Source organism: Chamaea fasciata, unplaced genomic scaffold (genome assembly GCF_029207755.1).
Source record: "Chamaea fasciata isolate MVZ Bird 193981 ecotype frontalis unplaced genomic scaffold, bChaFas1.0.hap1 SCAF_9, whole genome shotgun sequence".
Lineage (NCBI taxonomy): Eukaryota > Metazoa > Chordata > Aves > Passeriformes > Sylviidae > Chamaea > Chamaea fasciata.
In genome coordinates, this window is record NW_027094094.1 from 3,506,636 (window position 1) to 3,526,424 (window position 19,789).

Here is a 19,789-nt window from a genome sequence, read left to right on the forward strand (position 1 = left end):
AACTTTAATGCATATAGCCCTTGATCATGTGGAAGCAAGGAAGAACAAAATCATTAGAAGCTGAATTATTCTAAGAGCCTATTATCATGGTGTAATCTTATTAAAGAAAATTCATGCTGGTGTAGCCTCTTACCTTCACCACTTACACAAGAGCCATGTGGTGTAGTTCTGAGTGCACAGAGATAATAAAATTACAGTGAATTATGCGGCCTGTGCACGGCCAAAGGAGCATAATTCCATCCCTTCGAGGAGGGCTGCTGATTTTTCTCAGGGAGGCGACACCAGGACTACTCAGTTACTGTGCATAAAGGGACTATTCATCACTATCTGCAGACAAGCAATTTTGGAGAAGATCTCGGGGCTGCCAGTGCAGAAAGGCACGGCTTGCTGCCACGGCTCGGCCAACAGCCAGCGCTGCCTTCCTCAGCTTCCACGGCCTGGCTGGCTCTGGCTGCCTGGACCTGCCCTCCCAACAGCCCAGTGTCCCCTGGCACAGCCAGCCTGGGCTATGGAAGGTGTGGAATTGGATCATATTTAAGGTCCTTTCCAGCCCAAACCACCTCGGGAGGGAGGACAGTGCCCATTGCTGCGGCTCCCCACGGCTCACTCGTCCCTGGAGCTACGTCAGGAGGCTGCACCCAGGGCAGGGAAATCCCACCTGGACTGGGGTGATAATGGGGCCAGAATAACCCCGGCAGCAGATGTGGGGGAGCTGGACTGGCCCTACAGTTCCACTTTCCACCAAAACACCACCGTGTAAAACTGGGCAGATCTCAGCTGACCCAGCCCACCACAATGCACATCTCCATCCAGCTGAGCCAGCTGTTTGGGGAGAGGATGGGTGGCACCGTGGGGTTTTGGGGCCAGCTGCTGTCTTTCCCAACCAAACTCTACAAAAGGACTTCAGCTGGTCATGAGTTAGGGACACACAGCACAGGACACACGAGGAGAGAGCCCTGCTCACACCTCCCTTCTTGCGTGCGTTGTCAAGTGTGAGAGGTTTGTTGTAAGAGGCTGGGATTATCCTGCTCACTTAACTTTATGTAAACTTTTCAAAACCAGCATTTCATTTCACCCTTTTCCTAAAAGAAACATTGGCTGGCGTTCCTGTTTTGCAGATGATCACACTTGACACTCTTGGGAACGACAAGCTCATTTAGCCTTGTGAGGTGCCTCTTGTTCTTCTGGGTCGGCACAAGTGTCCAGGTTCCGTTTATCTCAGCTAAAGTGGATTTCCTTTGTTTTGTTTTTCTTTTCCTTTTTTATAATATCTGGTTTATGGATCTGTGAAAACAGCCATACGTGGCTGGCTGCAGTTCTGTTAAACACTTGAAGATGTTACTCAGCTCCTCTGTTTTCAGTGGAACTCTAATGCATTTTTTCTGCTTTCACAAAACCCTAATCTTGCCCCTTCCTGAATCTTTGCAGGGTTCAGAGTTCACCATAACTCCCTGAAACAGCCATAACACCAAATAAACTTGCCTGCTCCTGCGGGGCTCTCACCACAAACTGCAATTAGTGAGCAAGGGCTTCACTCAAAATAATTTTTCTCCCATTGTCTGCCCCGAAGCTGGAGCAGAGCAAGAGATTGGAAGAGATTGAGTCTGGCAGCAGTGTAGTTGAAGGCACATCCCTGCTCCCTGCTGTGCTCCTTGAGGATGTGTGTTCAGAAAGCAGGAGGCCTTAGCCACGAGAGCCATGTATTATCACCCTTTGAATAGCCTGCATTGCTGTTCTCCTACAAAAACCCGGGGAAGGCTCTTTATCTGAAACCAGAATTGCATGAAAATTAGCTGGGCTGATGGAGTAGCATCTGTGGTATCTTTTTTTTTTTTTTTTTTTTACCCTGCTTTACCTCTCATCATCTCAACATGTAAATCCTGTCGCTAACGAGATTACTGGCACAGAAACCTCGGGAGCAAAATCTGTGGCTTCTGGAGGAACACAGAGCTGGAGTTTTCTCAGTAAATTGCAGCCAGGCTGTTCAGCTACAGCGTCCTCCTGCTCTCAGGTGCCTGCTAACTACCCCAGTTCTCCCCAGGGTGATATGGCCATGTTTGCATACACACAGACACACACTTACATGCATTTGAGGCTTCTCAAAGTCCTGACTTTATCTTGAATTAGATTGAATCACCTTAGAATCACAGAAGCATTTTTAAGTTGAAAAAAAACCTCAAAGAGTCCAGCCCCAGCAGTGCCGAGCCCCACCTGAACATCTTTTAAATCCCTCCAGGGATGGTGACCCCACCACTGCCCTGGGCAGCCTGTCTCATTCTTCTCCTTAGCTTGTCTTTCTTTCAGGGTGTTGAGTTGTTTGGACGTGGCCTCTTCTGGCTGCAGGCTCTCTCTGTGCTGCCACACATTATCTTAAGCTAATGAGTTCACCTTACAGCATCTTCTGTCCCTGCAGCTCCTGGCAACCTCTTTGGCACACAATTAGATTTACTCACTCAGTGCAACTCCTCCTCTCTGCTCAGTGGGTTGGGTACCTCTCTCTGCAGAGGTGATGGCTGCAATTCAGCCCTCAGTGGGCTCAAACCCTCTCAGCCTGGCTTGTAAGCTCATACCACAGACTCGGACATCAGGCAAGCAGGATTGCTAAATCAACCTCCAAATTCGAGTGTAAAATCTCCTCCCTCTATCAATGCAGGGCACACCCAGGCCTGCACAGTCAAAGACTTGATAAACTGAGTAAACACCAGCTACTGACTGGGTTAACATGGCCAGTTAACCATGGCCAGATAATCTCTAAAATGAGATTATCCTGGAACTGCAAAACTCACAGATGTCGTGCCACCGCCATGGCAGGGCTCAGCAGCTGCAGAGTGGTGTCAGGGGGGTTTGGGATGATCCCAGACTTACCATTCAGGCAGTGATTTGGGTAGAGAGAGGTGACCAGAGTTGCCATAAAAATAGTGACATGCTGCTGTGTCACAGTCTGGGGGAAGCTGTGTGGCCCCAGTTACAGATGTGTCACTGGAGGTGCTGTGGCACCAAGACCAGAAGGGTTTGCACTGTCAGACTCGTTGCAAGAAGTCCCACACCTCAGTCCTGAGTTGGTGTGAGGTGCTGCTGCGTGGCTGCGCTGAGCTTGGTTTGCTCCAAGTGTGACACAGATGAGATGCTCTGAAGACAGGAAGCCTTGACTTCAGGCTGGTCTAAGTGTCACCTCACAAGCTGCTTGGCGACACCCTGACTCATAACCACACGCTCTTCCTGAGCTCACTCATTTTCCTCCCCAGCCCTGCCCTTGAGCAACTGCTGCTCTTACAGAGCCTCTTCCCTGCTCCTCATGGCCAGGAGAGCACAAGGGAGCTGCACATTTCCAGCTCTCCCCATGGATCGCTCTGTGTTTTGGGGGGAAGCCAGGTTAGAGAGCAGATCCCTTCCACCAACTTCTGACCTGTCAGTCTGACCTGACCATACTGGGGGCACCTGGAACATTGACATCTGCTGGGCTGCTCCTCAAAAATCAAGCCCTGGCACCAAATTCATAGAAATGAGGCACCAGCTTGTCAATGCCTTAATTGCCCGTGTCTCATTGGTACTTTTGGGATCCTGTTCCCCTTCAGAGGTGAGTTTGCATTTCCCCTGTGCCCTCCCAAGGACCTCCAGGCAGTTTAGAAACAGCAAGGGTTACTGAAGACAGCTGAAGGTCACAGCTGGGAGAAAAGGGATCACAAGATATTCAAAAATACTTTTTTTGGTGGTTGGAGAGGCCTCAGAAGAAGTGACTTTTTGACTTTGCAAGCATGTCACTTCAGGTAGGAGCTGGGTGGGGACACCACCTACAGCAAATGGCTTTCTCCTGCCCCAGGCAGCATCCAGAGAAAAAGAAAGGGCTGTGTGTTTTGTCTTAAAGAAGTGCAGAAACTGCTGCTGCCAAAAGAGTGGAAGAAATTAAGTCCAGTGCTTTCCAGGGAGAACACCCTGTTTGCAGTCCCTTCTTCATCTGGCATTAAAAAGCTGGACTAAAGTAGGTCAGTTCCTCTAGAGCTGCAGAGGTGAGAGGCAGAGCTGTTGCACAGCCCAGACAAGAGCTGTGAGCCCTTCCTGACCCCCTGGATTCCTGACATTTCAACTTGAGCTCTGCTGCACTTTTCTGATCACAGCTTTCCTTGGCCACTACTGCTGTACCAACACTAAACACCTCTTCCCTGTGGCTGCTGGCAGCAAAGCGTGTTGTTTAATCTCTGTCCATCTATTGCAAGGTAAAAACAACTCCCTGGTTCTACTCTTTGTGCCCAAAGCAAGGCAGAAAATAGTATCTCCTGCTCAGCAATTAGATATGCAAAAGGTTCAGAGTTACAAACATTCCACGGGGTCGGAGGGGGACTGAGGAAGTCAGGATTCAGAACTGGAGGGCAAAGGAGGGGTAGCATGGAAGTAACAATCCGGATCTGAATTCCCTCCATTTCTGAGAGCACAAGAAAATCGTATCTGGATGCATCCTTTGAAGTAACCTGAATTCCACTAATCTAATTAAGTGCTGCAGGCTTTAGACAACACATTAATATTTTCAACAGTTTGATCCCAAACAGCCATTAAAACTCTTTCTGATATGTGCTAATATGTGTTACACGTTTTTGTTTTAATTAGAACAAGATTGTAATCCATACTTCAGTTAAGTTCATTACACTTAGAATCTTAATGCAATCAAAAGACCAATCAGTCATTAGCTAAGTCCATTTTAATTAGCATTTACAGAAAACTTTTAATTGTGTGCCTGTCCTTCACAGCAGGTGATGAGGGGAGTGAAGCCTTTCTCCCTTATCATCTCAAGCTCTGCGTTTTGTGTCCCTAACTCATGAGCAGCTAAACTCAGTTTGTAGGGGTTGTTTAGGACAGACAGCAGCTGGCCCCAAAACCCCAAACCCCGGAGCGTCACCCTTTATTCCCCGAACAGCTCAGCTGGGCTGGACTGACCCAGGCCAGGATGGTGTGGTCAGATCTGGCCAGTTCCATGGTGGTGTTTTGGGGGAAAAGTGGAGCTCCAGGGCCAGGTCAGCTCCCCCACATCTGCTGACAGGTTGTTCTGGCTGCCTGCTGTGCCTGGGCTCCTGTGCTCTGTCCTCACACGTCCTTGTGCTCCTGACACCCCACCATGAACCATCTGGCTCTGAGTCATCACCTGCCCCTCGCTGCACTCCCTGGCACAGCTACAGAGGAAACCTTCACAGAAATCTCTGCAAAATCTGAAATGGAAAGGAGATTGCTCAGGCTGAAAAGCAGCATCTTCTCAATGCCCAGCATCCCAGCCAGGAAATGTGCTGCCTTTGCTGAAACAAGTAGATGAATTTTCCAGACTTCCCCAAAAACCAATGGTCAGATCTGTGAAGCTCAGGATATATACGAATCTGGGAACAGTGTGGAAACTAGACAAGGATAAGTCAAATTGGAGCTGCTGTTGGACGACTTCCACCTGTTTTTTTTTTGTAGAGGACAGGCTTCTTTTATCTTTTCCCCATGTTTGGGACAAGGCTCCCCACAGCAGGGATGGAGAGGATCTCCCTCTCCCCATCCCCACCAGCCCCCAGCTCTCTGAAAACCAGAAAGCAGGATTTCATTGCAGGACTATAAATGGTGAATTGCACAGGCCAGGAAGAATTAATTATTTATTCCTTCATTCCTCAGCGCAGGCAAAGCCAAACTCTCCCTGTCTCCTGGGACTGCACGAGAGAGCCAAGGGCTGTGGACTGATCCCTGGAGTGAAGCCCCCAGGTAATGCTGATCGAGGTGTTGGATGGTGCAAACCTTCCTGAAACTAGAAAAGAGGAGGAATATGTTGGGACAGAGGGTTTGCCATTGCACAGCAGCATTCTGAGAGCACACCCACCTCTGTCCCTTCTCAGCAAAATTACTAATGCTGTATTTTTTGTAGACATCAGGTGCCTGATAAATCTCGAAGTTCTAAAGTGTCACCTGGAGAGGTCCCTCCTACCTCCCCTTTCCCTCTTCTCAGCTTTCCAGCTCTTGTAACCAGGATAACACCTGAATGGCCCCAGGCACTGTGATCCCTTCCTGCAAAGCATCGAGTTGGTTTTCTTTCATTCCTTTAATCCCCCTTCTCCCTATAATGCCTGTTCCTCAGGCTCTGCTCTCTCATTCCCAGGGAACAGGATAACCAGGAACAAAGTGACTGGCACCTTTCATTATTTTTCCTGGGAAGGAATCTTTTCCCTGGCACTGGGAGCACAGTGGTGCATCCCACCTGGAAAGCACAGTCCAGCTTCACCCTGTGAAAGGGATTTAGCTGCTGGTATTGAGAAAATTTGCCAGCATGCTGGGCTAAGTTTGTGCCTTAAAAGCCATGTGCTAAACCTGCAATGACTCCCTCCCTCACCACTCTGCAGTGGGGATGTTTTAAGAGCAGCACTGACAGACTGCTCACCCTGGAGGATGCTGTTCCCACCTGAGGTGGAGGCCAGGGACACAGCTGGAGGCTCCCAGCCGGCCCAGGCCCTGGTGGGCATCAGCCTGACAGCTCCTGGCAGCCTCAGGGGTCCACCAAGGCATCAGCACCCACTGAAACGTGCCACCAGGGCCAACACCACCCACAGCACTGCAATGGGACCACGCCACAGGAGCAGCCACTGGCCCAGCTGAGCTCTCTGTTTGCCACCTCAAAGCCCTCAGGAGGCCTTAATCCTGTTTTCAGATCTAATCCATTCAACAAATGCATTATGCAGATTTGCTTTTCTCCGGCAAAGCTCTGTGTCACATCTCTCTGTCACACAAGACTTTTGCAGTGGCCTTGCTCTGAGCATAGAACATAGAAAAAACCATCCTGCAATTTCACACTCTTCCAGCTGGACCTCCAGCCATGGACACTGCCATGTGCCTGCCACACTCTGCCTCCCTCAAACCTCACCCAACAGCCCAAATCCTGCCTAGCCCAGCCTGACGAAGCCTAAGTCACCTTGAGCAGGTGAAGACTGAAGAGTACAGCCCAAAGTAGATATGGTGTCCATGGCCTAGTAAAGAAAGAAAGGGTTTTTTTTTTTCCTTTTTGAACTTACAAATAGAGCAGTGGGAAGAAATTCCAGCTCTTTCCTTTTAATTCAAAATAGATCCATAAAATCCTGACAGGTCTACTGGCTAATGCAAGCACTGGGAGGCAGCTGGAATACACTTCCCAAGGGCCAGGTATGTTACAATCATTACATTTAAAAATCACAGGGGTCTAAGTTGAAAAGTAAAAACTACACTGAGGTTCCCTCCTCCTGTACTCACTCACCACTCCTGACCTCCTTCTGCTAATGTGGGGAGCCTGATTTTGGAACGCTCCCAAAGAGATCAGAAACAATGGTGAGTCAGTGATCCAGTTTTAAAGACTGTGATGTGGCAGTGACTGGATTTTCCAATGTGATGTGCCAGCTGAAGTCTGGCGGTGTGCTAGATCTGCTGGTCGTGGGAAATCCTACAGGCTGGAGTCAAGAAGAGGGATTTCTTCATGTCTGGAAGATCAATGACCTCCAGCAACTACCAGGTCTCTTCACGGTTTACAAATAAATAAAGAAAAAGGAAGATTTAATCTCCCTACGACGCAGGGCACTGCATATGCAAATATTACACATATGAATATAAAGTAAACTAAATTCAGACATCAAAACCTGCAGCTGAAGGTCCGTAATTAATTTTTCAAGGCGTTTTTCAGGTGAGATTATGGCTGAGTGGCCAAAGGAAAGTGAGCAGAAAGCACCCAGCCCCTACTGCTGGGAGGAAAACTGGGCACCAGGCTGGTGAGTGACACGGGACACATCACTTAACAATGAAGCAAAAGAAAAGCAATGCACAGCTTACATTTTATGAGGAGCTTGCCTTTTTTTTTTTTTTTTTTACAGGAATATCTGCTCCAGAGTTGTTGGGATATGGGACTGTGGGGAGTGGAACTGTGGGAAAAGAGCCCTTGGAGCTGGATCCAACAGAAGAACGGGCTGTCTTTGATGCCATCTACTGGAATGGCGGCTCCAGGGCCTGGGACTTGCTGCTCTGCTGGAGAACACAAAATTAGGGCTTGTTCCCATGTGAAGTTGGATGCTGCATGTGGGATCCAGGCTTGGAAAGGCTGCCAGGACAAAGTGATGCTCTGCAGGAGCCGCGGGTGCAGTGGGAATTCCAGCAGCAGAAGTTTTCAGGGGATTTCCACTCCAGGTGTGCTGGTCCTGTGAGCCCACAGATGTCCAGGAAAAACTGGCCGGGAGGCAGAGCCCAAGGAATGCTGGAAGGCTCGACCTACAGGAGATCATGGCACTCCTGGGAGTGGAGAGGAGGGACACAGCAGCTCTTTAAAGGAGGAAGAGCTTCCTCCATTTCCAGCTACAGCCCAGTGCAGGTACCAGACTGAAATCACACTGGGCTGGTGCCTGGAAATGACAGGAGAAGCCAGATTTGGATGGTTTGTCAGAAATCCCTGGGATTTTCCCATGAGGATGGGCCAATCTTCATCAAGCCAAGCAATCTTCACAGCACCAAACTAAGTCTTCCTCCTCCCCCATGTGCCTTTCAGTGCACCGGACCAGCTTATGACAGGAAAAGCAAGGCTCAGATCTCTGCTTATCTCACTTGTGCTGGTGCTGCTTCCCCTCTGACAGTACCAAAATCCCCAGATTTTGCTTTATGCAGACACTCGGCAAGGCAAAGAGACAACACCTGGGTGCTTTTTGAACCCTAGCTATTTTAGAAAGATGTTAAACGCCGTATTTCACTTCCTGGGGTGGTTATTTACGGGAGGTTGTGCCTTTTCTTTAAGAACCGCAGCAGGTAAGACCAAACACTGTCCCAGGGTTGTTTTTTTACCCTGTCCCAGTAATTATGATTTGCAGATAGGAAATTGCTGACGGGTGTCCCCTTGGATGGCAGACCCAGCAATCTCAGGATAAAGGACATTTCTCCCACACTATCTCCCAAAACAAGCTTGACAACATAGAGACAGCCACGTGGCCTGGCTCCTCCATAAACCTGGGAACTCCAGGGAGTATCAGCCCCGTGCCCAGCCCTCCTGTGGCTTCACAACAGTGCTGGGCCTTTGGAAAGGTCCTCTTTCATTTTGTTGTGCCAAAGATGCAGGAAAACGAAGGGAGGGAAAGAATTGGCTGCCATGGGGAAGAAATAAAAGTGGTGGCAAACAACATGAGGTCGGTGAACAAACTGCAAACTCGGATAATCCACGAGAAGAAACTTTTCTCCTGTAACGACACGGAACTTCCCTGTTATTTGAAAGGACAGCTGGCCCAACCAGATCGAGGAGAAGCCTAAACTAACAGCAGATCTTCATAATTCCATGCTGCCAGTATCTCCAGTCCAATAAATACACAGTCCAACCAGCTGGCCCCTGCATTCCCGTGCCAATAGGTTGCTCTTTATCACTATCTGTTGCTTGTGCACAGCTTGGGCAAGCAGCAGAACTGAGAGTTTTCAAAGGGAACGAAAAACAAGCCTGAGAAAGTCACTTCTCTGGAAATAAAAGCCCTTTAAAACAACACAGATAGTCAGGATATTTGGGATTTGTCTGCAACTCCAAGGACAGGACCCACCTCCCCAGCCCATTGCTGGTGGGGGGCTCATTCTGCAGCATGTCACGTTCTCCTGAAGGGACATCACAGAGCCACAGCACCCCTGGGAACCCAGCAGGACCCCCAACACATTTATCCCGTGTCCCACAGAGAGCAGGGCTGCAGAACATCACATCCACTTGCCTCTGGTGGCCTCCCAGCACACAGTGAGGGAATCAAGGCACGCTTTATAAATAAAGAAACTAATAAATAAAAACAGGAGTCTGAGGCAAAGAGATAGAGAAGGGGAAAAAATGAGGAAAATGACAGGATGAGCGAAGACTGGAGGTGTAATAAGGGGAGGGGTTGACTGAGTCAAAAAAAAAAAAAGGCAAATTCGGTGTATTCTGTTCACAGGGCCACACATAGCCCTGTTTAACAGGTTTTGCTGCCTCCAGCATTTCCTGGGCATCTGCCACGGAGATCTGGGCTGCCTCTCCATCCAAACAAATGGGATTGATTAAATCCTATCACACTCTCAAGGATTTCTACAGGCAGCCTGTTCTGTGCATTTGCAACGCAGCGATCTGACCAAATTCCCCACAGAGCAATTGCTATAGAAAACTGTTGTTTTACTGCCTTGTCAATCCTCTAGGAGTTCCCTTTAAAGACAGCAGCTCCTGGATTTACTTGGCAATCAGCCTCTTTCCCGAGGATGGCCACCTGGGAGGAGTGAGTTTGTAATTCTGTCAGGACAGCACGATGCTCTGTGCCGGGGGCTGAGGGATGGGGTTTGTCTCCAGCCACTCCCCAGGACTGTGGAATTCTCCCTTTGGAAAACACAGGTGCACGTGAGCTGGAACAAGCACCACAGCTTTTTTGGTCTCTTTTTCCTTGAGTGCTGCTCTCTTGGATAACACCTACCTGGCTCCGTGTGTGTGTGTGGGGGTTTGGCTCAGAGCAGGGCCAGCGCTCTGCTTCCCTGGATTCCTCTCCACCTACGGAGCCCAGCAATGCCTCGGTTTGCTTTTCCCCCAAAAGTCTCCCTGCACCTTTCCCAAGAGCTTGCAGTACAGCCACACTGCCCAGGTGAAGTCAGGAGGGTGAGCACAGCCTGTCCCTGAGGCACTGGGGGTTCTGAGAAGAGCCTGGCTTTTCCTGGGAAGTGATGAGGTGACCCCACACCATCCCAAAGGGACTGAGGGGGACCAGCTCAGCCATCAGCAAGGGGACTCCCTCCTCAGCAGTGTCACCCTGTGCAGGAGGTGGTCTGGGAAGGAGGGCAGAAGGGCACAATGCCAGTAGCAGAGAGGGGACCGAGGGAAGATTTTGATTTTCCTGGTTTGCCCAGAGCCACACAGGTGATTTCTGCTCCCAGGAGAAGAGTATAGGAAGTCCAAGAGCAGGCAGCCAGTGTCAGGAGGCAGCTGGAGCTGCTGGCACTGGTGATGTGTCCCTGCACAGCCTCCCTAAACCCAGCAGGAACAGCCCATGCTGGAGATAGGACAGAGAATTCCATCAAGACCCCTCAACAACCAGGATTTGGGCCGCTCCCAAAATCCCCTCCCTGAGCAACCTGCAGCCAGGCAGGGACAGTCACTGGGACAACATCAGGGACCTGAGCTGCAGAAACTGGGAGCTGCAAAGCTGTTTATCCATTCCCATCAGATCCAGTGGCTCCTCGCAATCCAGGAAGCATCTGTCTGTATGGAACAACTCTTTGCATTATTATTATCCAGCCTGGGTAAGGTTTAAATGTTCAGGTGGCAAACTCCACCGCTTCCTTTTAATTGCCCTTTCCTCCTGGTGACAGGCTGTGCTTTGGCAGGGACAAAGCTCCCAGGAATGGCCACACAAGGGTGTGGGAGGAGGGTGCCAGAAGCAGCACTTTGGAGCTAAACGATGCTCACTGCAGCTGGAACTGAGAGTCTGATGGAAGGAAAGGAAGTTACTCCATCCCACCCTCCTCAACCATCTCCTATAATGTACTTCCCAAAACCTTCCAAGAGCAACTTCTAAGACACCCCATGTTTACATGAAAATCCTCTCCCAAGACACAGCACAAAATCTGCCACAGCATTTTGCAGCTGAAAACAATCCCAGGTCAGGATTTCAAGAGCAGCCTTGACTCGTGTGACTGAGGGGTGTGATGTTTTAAAAGTTAAAAAAGAAGAACATTAAGAAAGCGATACATTTAGGAGGTGAAAGAAATTTTCCAGCTTGTCAGGAGTGATGGAAAGGTTCTCACTGGCTTCAGACAGGGAGGGACCAGACCTGCTCATCTCTGGGCTGCCACGTGCAGATGGCAACACTCCCTGGTGCACAGCTGCTGCACAGCTGGCAGCAGGAGCCTCAGCCACTGCCACATCCCTCCCTGGCACCGTTTCTGCCAAGGCTGCAGTAGGAAACCTGTGAGATTAAAAAACCTCAGGAAGTCGCTTTGATTTCCCAACCCTTGGAGCTGCTGTTGGCTCCCAGGATCAGCAATCTGCCTCCAGGAGGGTTAAATGTGGAGCAGAGCTGGCACTGAGGGGACTTGCTCTGCTCTGGACAAAGGGAGGCTCATTTTTTGCCACTGCCCCACCATTTTCCCAAGCACATGCAAAGATTCCTTCCTTTGTCACGCTCAGGCCAGCTGCTTTGGAACTCCCAGGTGACAAAGCACTGATGTTCCCTCATAAACCAGCAGTCCTCCATCACCCAACAGCTCACCCAGGCTTTTCAGGACTTGGGTGCCTACAGAAATGTGAGTCAGGCACCAAAGGGATGGCAGCACAGGAGCTGGGAGCAAAGGACTGTGAAGATGCTGCTTGGGCAACAAGGACATCGAAGCTTCCTGATACAGCCCCAAACACATCCCAACCCTTCCTGTCTCCCTGATTACCTGTCCCATCAGAGCTGGTGGCCTTCCCAGTGACAACACCGCAATGCTGGTGACAATGCTGGTGACAAGGCCCCCTCTGTGCGTTCCCATGGAAGGTGCAGCAGGAAAAAGCCTCCACGCTGGTTCAGGCAAGCAGCCGGAGCTAATTCTGCATTCCACCTTCAACAGTGGCCAGTTTCTGACAGTGGTTTAGGAAAATGTGAGAGATTTTACATTAGAATTCGTGCCCTGAAGGAAAAATGCCTTTTGTATTTTATTAGGGAGAATTTGGTTCATGTCTTGAAGCATCAAGTCCTAAAGTGCTATTGAACCCCTTGGACTAAACCCCTGACTCGGAAGGATGCAAAGGAAATTTTCTTTCTGTCTTCTTTAGACAATCATTTTCATCTCTCGGGGTTTGTTGTTTGGGGTTTTGTGAGTGCTTGCAAAAACTCTAAAATCCCAAACTGCTTTAGAGCTGAACAGGAAATCAAGGCTCTGTGTTTCAGCTCCTGCTGCACTGGAAAGACACTTTCGTGGTAAGAAAAGAGTAAATATTCAGCCAAAAGGCAGCACAGCTCATAAAGCCACAAATGCAGACAGGCCTAAAAGTTATGAACTTATTACAAAAAAGACCAGAAACCATTATTAAAACCCAGCCCAGGCATTTTCCTCTATTATTAAATGATGGCAGCAAATGAAGCTTCCAGGTCCAGAGCTCTGCTCCTTTACCTGCCTTTCACAGGTTCTGGACAACCTCTGTTCTTTAACAAAGCCTCTTTTGTCCCAAAGGGGTTTTCCCTCTTGTGCTGCTATTCCTGCATCTAGCAGAGGTTTTCAGTTTTGGTAAGACTCTGTGAGGGACAGGTGATACCCATGGCTTGGCAAAGGGTAACTGCAGCCAGCTCCAAGTATCTCCAAATATTTGATACTCTGACCTTCCCTGCATGAGGAATTTCTGAATACATCCTGCCTCTCCTTACAGAGAATCACAGAATGGTTTGGGTTGGAAAGGACTTTAAAAACCAGTTCCAATCCCAGACACCAGCAGGGACACCTTCCACTAGACCAGGCTGCTCCAAACCCCATTCAGCCCGGCCTTGGACACTTCCAGGGATGGGAAAAACATGCAGGGGGAAAAAAAAAAAAAACAACTAACAACCAAATATTCAGGAAAGAAAAATGGGCAGGTCCTGAAGAGGGGAAGAAGGAAGGAGCTTTGTTCCCTTCCCAACAGGGAACCTTCCCTTCCCACTCACAGCTGGAGCTGGCCAGGTCTTGCTCACCTGCAGAGCCCAGAGCAAGGAGAGCGTTTTGAGTGACTCCAGCTGATGTTTGGCCTGTGCTCCCATCTGCAATCCCCAGTTCCCACGGCCTCCAACTGATGACAGTGAAAATAACCAGAGCAGCCCCCAGGGCCACGCAGATCTAAACTCCCAAGTGTTTAGATCACCAAACTGCACCTCCATAAATCCATCAGAGATCCCCTGCCCTAGGAAAGGGTCCGGGGTGTTAAACAAACAGGCAATAAATTTCAGAGGGTTTGGTAAAATTAGGATTGTCGTTACTTTTCCATTCCACGAAGACTAATCTGGGTTATAATTATCCCAGCTACATCCAGGCTTTTCAATAGCTCATCCACTGATAAATGAAGCGTTCACTCTCACAAATGCCTCTCCCTCCCCTGACGGATGCAATGTGTTCCAGATGGATGGAGAAACCTTTTTTTTTCCCCCCTTTTACACTTGCTAAGCTATTTCCAGGCATCCAGAGCACCACAGGTGTAAATCAGCAGAGCTCTTCCCTTTTACTCCACTTCTTACAGCAGTTGAGGATGCAGCTCCTTATTTTGAACCTTAAAACCACAGATTACCCATAGGTGATGGTCTCATAAATGAGTGAGGTAAGAAAAAACCCCATCAGACAAACAAAAAAGGCTTTAATTGCACAAATCACTTCGGGCCTGCCAGCCCCTGCAAAAAGCCACTTTAATTAGGCTGATTGAAATGCAGACAGGTTTTTTTTTTTTCCTTTTCCCTTTCTATTGAGGTCTTTGTACCCACTTTGTATGAACAGGAGCCGGCCTCCACATCCTCAGCCAAAACCTGTCCTCTCACTCCTCTCCTAGGAGCCAGGACACTGGGAAGAGCCACCTCAGCAGAGGCTCTGTGAGCCTCCAGAGGAGATCAGCACCTCTGACTGATGCACTGATGGAGGGAGACAGAGATGCTTTTGTGATGAGAAAGGTCAGTGCTGCCCCGCAGAGGAGTGGATTCTCCCTCTGCCCTGCCACGCTGCTGCTCTCTGTGATTCCCAGGCTTTCCTCAGGGCACTGGGATTTTCTGAGTGCCTGCCCAGGGCCAGCTGGGAGTCCATCTGCAGCAGGGCTGAGCCCGCACGATGCCCCTGAGGCGGTCACGAGTGGCATTTCCAACATATGTTTGCACAAAATGCTCGAGTCCTTTCAAAGGGAGCACGTGAGCACCCAACCCTGTGGCCAGTGCCAGTTTTAAGCTGTGCCTCTTGGCCCTGTGTGCACAGGGAAGGATTTCAAAGCTCCCCTCCAGAAATAAATGCATTAATGTTTGTATTTAACGACCAGAAAGACATGGCAGAAAAATACAGAAGGCTGGAGAGGGGAAAATGTTGCTCAGCAAGCCCCCCCTCCAAGTGTGCGATGGGGAGATGAGGATTCAGTAGGGAAGGGGATGCAAGTGTTTCATCAAGCACTGCCCCTCACAGCAAATGCACAATATGGCTCCATTCATGCTGCAATGGTTTCTTAATACGCAGTATTCTTATCTGAATGTTATTTGACAACTCGCGCTACGTGCAGCAGCGCTGGCCAGCGCCGTGTGTCTGCCAACGCCTCTGGCCACTGTCTCACAACCCCAGAACCCTCCTAAGCAACCCCCATCTCCAACTCTCCCTTGAAACCACAGGGCAGACATCGAGGGACGTGTTTTTAAAGAGCTCTAAAAGCTTATGCACATAAAAATACAGCTTTGTACAAAACTACTGTATCACGAAGCTCGGGGCTGTTGAGAACAGAGTGGTCAGCCATGCCAAAAACTGCAGGAAGGGACTTTTCAAAGCAGAAGTCCATTTGCTTGGGTAAAAGGCAACTCCCCACCTCTCCACATAGTTTAAGGATGACAAGGAAGCCGAGTGTTTGCTAGAACATCTCAACCAGGCAAGGAAAAATAAAAGTGCTCCGTCTGCAAGAACGAGAGCTGGCTCAACCAGTGTGTGCTCACTCTCACGTCTGTCAGCTCCACTAATGCTCCCTGAAATGAAGGGTCTGTGCTGGAGCTGCAGCAGGACTGGCATTCACTCCTGGAGTACCAGATTTATCCCAGCTGCTCAGGTTCAGGCCCCTGCCACTCACCCAGCTGCTGCAGTTGGGCTGTACCTCATAAAGAGTGCCAGGGATCAAAAGCTAAGAGGTTTCACAGTCTGGCTGCAAGCAGAGATTTGTCCCTGGCTCAGGGAGGCTTCAAGCTTTCATGCAGAAAAAGGTAAACCATGGACAAAGTGGTCAAGCTCCTGTCTGGGTCATGTACTTGATGCTGGCATGGGAAGTAAAACCCTGACCCTGCCTGGGCCATCATCTGCCTGCCACAGGCTCAGCCAATGCCAACGTGGCACCTTTGCAACTGCGGCCACGTCATTTCCCAGCAGACAACCAGAAATATCCTCGTGCTTACTCAGACAAATCCTACCCAAAGGCTGACAAAGTGAGAAGCAGCTCATCTGTGCCTGCTGCTGTCTACAAAGCAGTTTGTCTGCAGGAGAAGTTTCACTGCTGTGATGATCTAAAGGTACTAAAACCCCAAGAAGGAAGGGCTGCCATGCCTGAAGCCTGTTCTCAGTCTCTAACCAATAAATTGGTTTCCTATCAGATGTCTACGTCGATATGGTAAAACTCTTTCCCTTTTTTCATGATCAGAGTTGGGTGAAAATGCCCAGCAGCACGCATGAAATCAGCTCTTGACTCAGTGTTTACACAGCAACAGCAGCTTTTTTGGCTTCACTGGGGATCCAGAGACCAAACAGTGCCCACGGTTGTGCTCCAGGCATCCTTGCTGTAACAGCATTATAAATACGTAATGAGAATTTAAAAGGCAGAAGGAAAACAGATAAAGGAGACTCCTCGTATCACACTCATCTTTCAGGATCCAGAAAGAGCTACAAATTTCAGCATGTGCTCATCAACACTGAGGGGAAGGTGTCCTCGTTAGAGGATGAGCACAGGAGCTGCCTGGCAGCATCCAGAGGGAAAAGACGTCAAGTTTCAGAGGAGAGCTGCCACCGCATTTTATACACGCTGTCACTTTTAAAGAAGAAAAAGCAGCTTAGCACAGAAGCATGAGGAGCTGTGTTCAAGCACAGAACAACAACAGCAAGGTCATCTGTGCCGCATGAGCACAGATTTGGATCAAACCCCTGAAGGTTAGCCTGGGGAAAGCTGCTTCAAATATCAGAGAGCCGAACCCAAGGGAGTCAGTCAGTCCCCGGCCATCTCAGATGCTTCCACGGCCACCCCCAGCAGTATCCACGCTCTTGCAAGTCCAGATCATGCAGACTCAAACCACAGCTGTGGCCAGTATCACCAGATACCACTGGGTGGGTTCACAGTCAGAACCTTGAGAGCAGCACGGTACCTTTTAGCACACTTCAAAGGAAAGAAAAATGTCATTTTTACAGGACCGATTCAGCCTGAATGGGACCTTATCATCCATCCTCGAGTTATACACAGACAACAACCCCAAAACTCCTTCCCAACAGGCAGCTCCAACCCTGTTCCTCCCCCTTCAGGTCCTTCCTTCCCTATTCCCTCTCTCCCCTGATTCATGGCCACAGCAAATGTGCTGCTTGATTATCTGCTGACACACACATTTAGCACTTCTCCACAGAAAGAAACGAATTTGGAAGCTTTTCCAACTTCCCCTCTGGATGATGTCACCCTGGGCGGGCGCCAGGCTGAGTTTCAAGTGAAAATCCTTCACTTCAGGGTCAGATATCCTCCTATTTTTAGGCCTGAACTCAGCGTTGTGCAGCCAACAGCTGAGCTGGACAGTTCTTGTTATTCCACGAGTCCGCTGGCTGCGTCCTGCTCCACAGAGCCCTTTGGAAATTCACACCGTGAGAAATGTGTCCCCTCCGGTCTGCACTGGGAATGGGGATGGAGAAGGGCCCTGTGGCTGCAGCCTGTGAGCTCCCACCCACCCACCTGGCTCTGACAGCTCCATCACCCCACCCTGCCTCCCTAAATCCTTGTTAGTGCCACTGACCCACATCCCGAAGTCCCACACCCACATGGCTTTTAAATCACTCCAGGGATGGGGACTCCACCATTGCTCTGGGCAGCTGTGTCACAGCTGGACAAACCTTTTCGTGCAGAAATTTTCCCTAATATCCAATCTAAGCCTCCCCTGGCACAGCTTGAGGCCATTTCCTCTTGTCCTGTTGTTACCTGGGAGAAGAGACTGACACTCACCTGGCTGCACCCTCCTTTCAAGCAATTATAGAGTAAGAAGGTCTCCCTGAGCTTCCTTTTCTCATGAGCTGAGCCCCCCAAGTCGCTCCTCATCAGACTCTTTGCACTAATTTCCCTAATTGCAACATCTGATCAGCCATTGCCTGGGCATTTAAGCAAGCGATGTGTTGTCGTGCACACAAAGCAGTTAAGTAAGGAAAAGCTTTTGAGACGAGCTGCAGATCCACACAAAGTGCAGCCAGGCTCTCCCTCTGCTCCTCACAGACACACATCCCTGTTTTTTAGGGATGGCTGCAGTTCAAAGGCCCCATGGGATGCAGACCCCACACACCAGCCCCAGCCCCGTGTGCTGACTGAGCTCATCTCAGCAGGGCTGAGGTGTGACCATACCCGCTGCTGACAGCCACTGAAAACCACAGACAAGTGACAACTGGGGAGGTTTTGGGGCAAAGTGTGAATGTGAGTCACGTCCCAGGCCAGCTGCAGGCTGTCTGCACCCAGCCAGGAGCAGGGGCAGCGCTGGCAGCCCAGCTGGGAGCTGCCCTGCACCCAAAGCCCTTCTCTCACACTGCACTTGTGCTCCTGCTGCAGCACATGAACACTCACACAGACACATCCCAGCCTGCAGCAGACCCAAAGCTGGCACCGCTGGGTGTTTTATTTTTAACTCTGGGTGAGTCTCATCACACCTCCCAAAGGGGATGGAACCCAGCCAGCAGCAGTTCCTGTGTCTTGGGGCTGTTCCCTTGTCCTGAGCAGGCTGGCAGCCCCTGTCCCCTGCGCCCCAACAAAACCTCTCCGCGTCCCCTCTGCAGCTGCTGGAATCACAGGATGGTTTGGGTTGGAAAGGACCTTTAAAGCCCATCCAGTTCCACCTTCTGCCATGGCAGGGACACCTTCCGCTATCCCAGGTGGCTCCAAGCCCTGTCCAGCCTGGCCCTGGACATTTCCAGGGATGGAAGGCAGCCACACTGGGTTTGTTGGTTGAACCCAGTCATAGAAAAAAAAAATAAATGTCACTGGCAAAGCTTGCAGGGGCACTCCAGCATCCATGGGCACACAGAACAGCATTAAAAGAGGAATGCTCAGGCGTTTTGTGCTTGCAGGGTGCCAGCACAAGGCATTGTTCTGGCACTGCTGCTCCTCAGCACGTTTACAGCACGAGCAAGGGCCAAGCCAGATTAAATTTCAGATATTGAACCATTTGCTTCAAGGGAGTTCCATCAGCAGCTGACTAGGCCAGCCTCTTATTTGCTTCTCTCTGCCTTTGAAAACAACACTCTGCCTCAGTTTTATCAATCAGACCAACTTGAGAAGACCCCACACACCAAAGAGCCTGGAGGATATTTAGCTACACAAGAAAGATAAGCAGAGAAGAGGAACCTGTGCTTTAAAAAAAGGAAATCTCCAGTGAAACCCAAACTGTGCAGCTGTCCCAGCTGTGCCCTTCCCACGGCACATTTCAGCACTCTCATCTGCATTCTCATGGAAATAAAGAAAGTGGTTTTCCATTGGTATGGAATTCATCAATGCTGTCAAAGGCTGGACAAGCCGCTACAGCTCAGCGTTCTGCAAGGGACAAGTGTTGAGAAAGGCTCCTTCCCTGGGGAATGTTCCACTGCAGCCCCGTGCAGGTGCTGAGAAAAGGCCTCCAGGGATAAAAAACAGGGATAAAAACAAGTGAGGAGCATCTCCCGGCTCACGGGTGCTGGTGCTGTGCAGATGAACACACCCTGTGGAAAGCCCTGGAAAACCCCTGAGCTGCCACCACCACCACCTCAGCTCGGGAATTGTGTGTCTGCAGGGAGCAGGGAGAGGCAAACCCTTTGGACAAGCGGCTGCCAGGGGCTCTGGTGTTGCTCAGGCAGGGCAGGAGCGCACGTGGCCGTGGAGGGAGGGTGGCTGCCAGCCCAGGCTGGAAGAGCACGT

At 50.0% G+C, this 19,789-nt stretch overlaps 1 protein-coding gene across 3 annotated transcripts in view; it reads right to left on the reverse strand.

Moving 5' to 3' along the window:
* Positions 1–19,789, reverse strand: part of LHPP (phospholysine phosphohistidine inorganic pyrophosphate phosphatase) — a 71,190-nt gene that overhangs the window by 24,759 nt on the left and 26,642 nt on the right. Inside the window, exon 7 of one of the 3 annotated variants that reach the window (XM_066190757.1) lies at positions 12,382–12,559. The exons of the other annotated variants lie outside the window; for them this stretch is intronic. Coding sequence (XP_066046854.1) covers positions 12,382–12,559 — 178 coding nt within the window. The remainder of the gene's footprint in view (positions 1–12,381; positions 12,560–19,789) is intronic. 3 annotated transcript variants of the gene reach the window in all.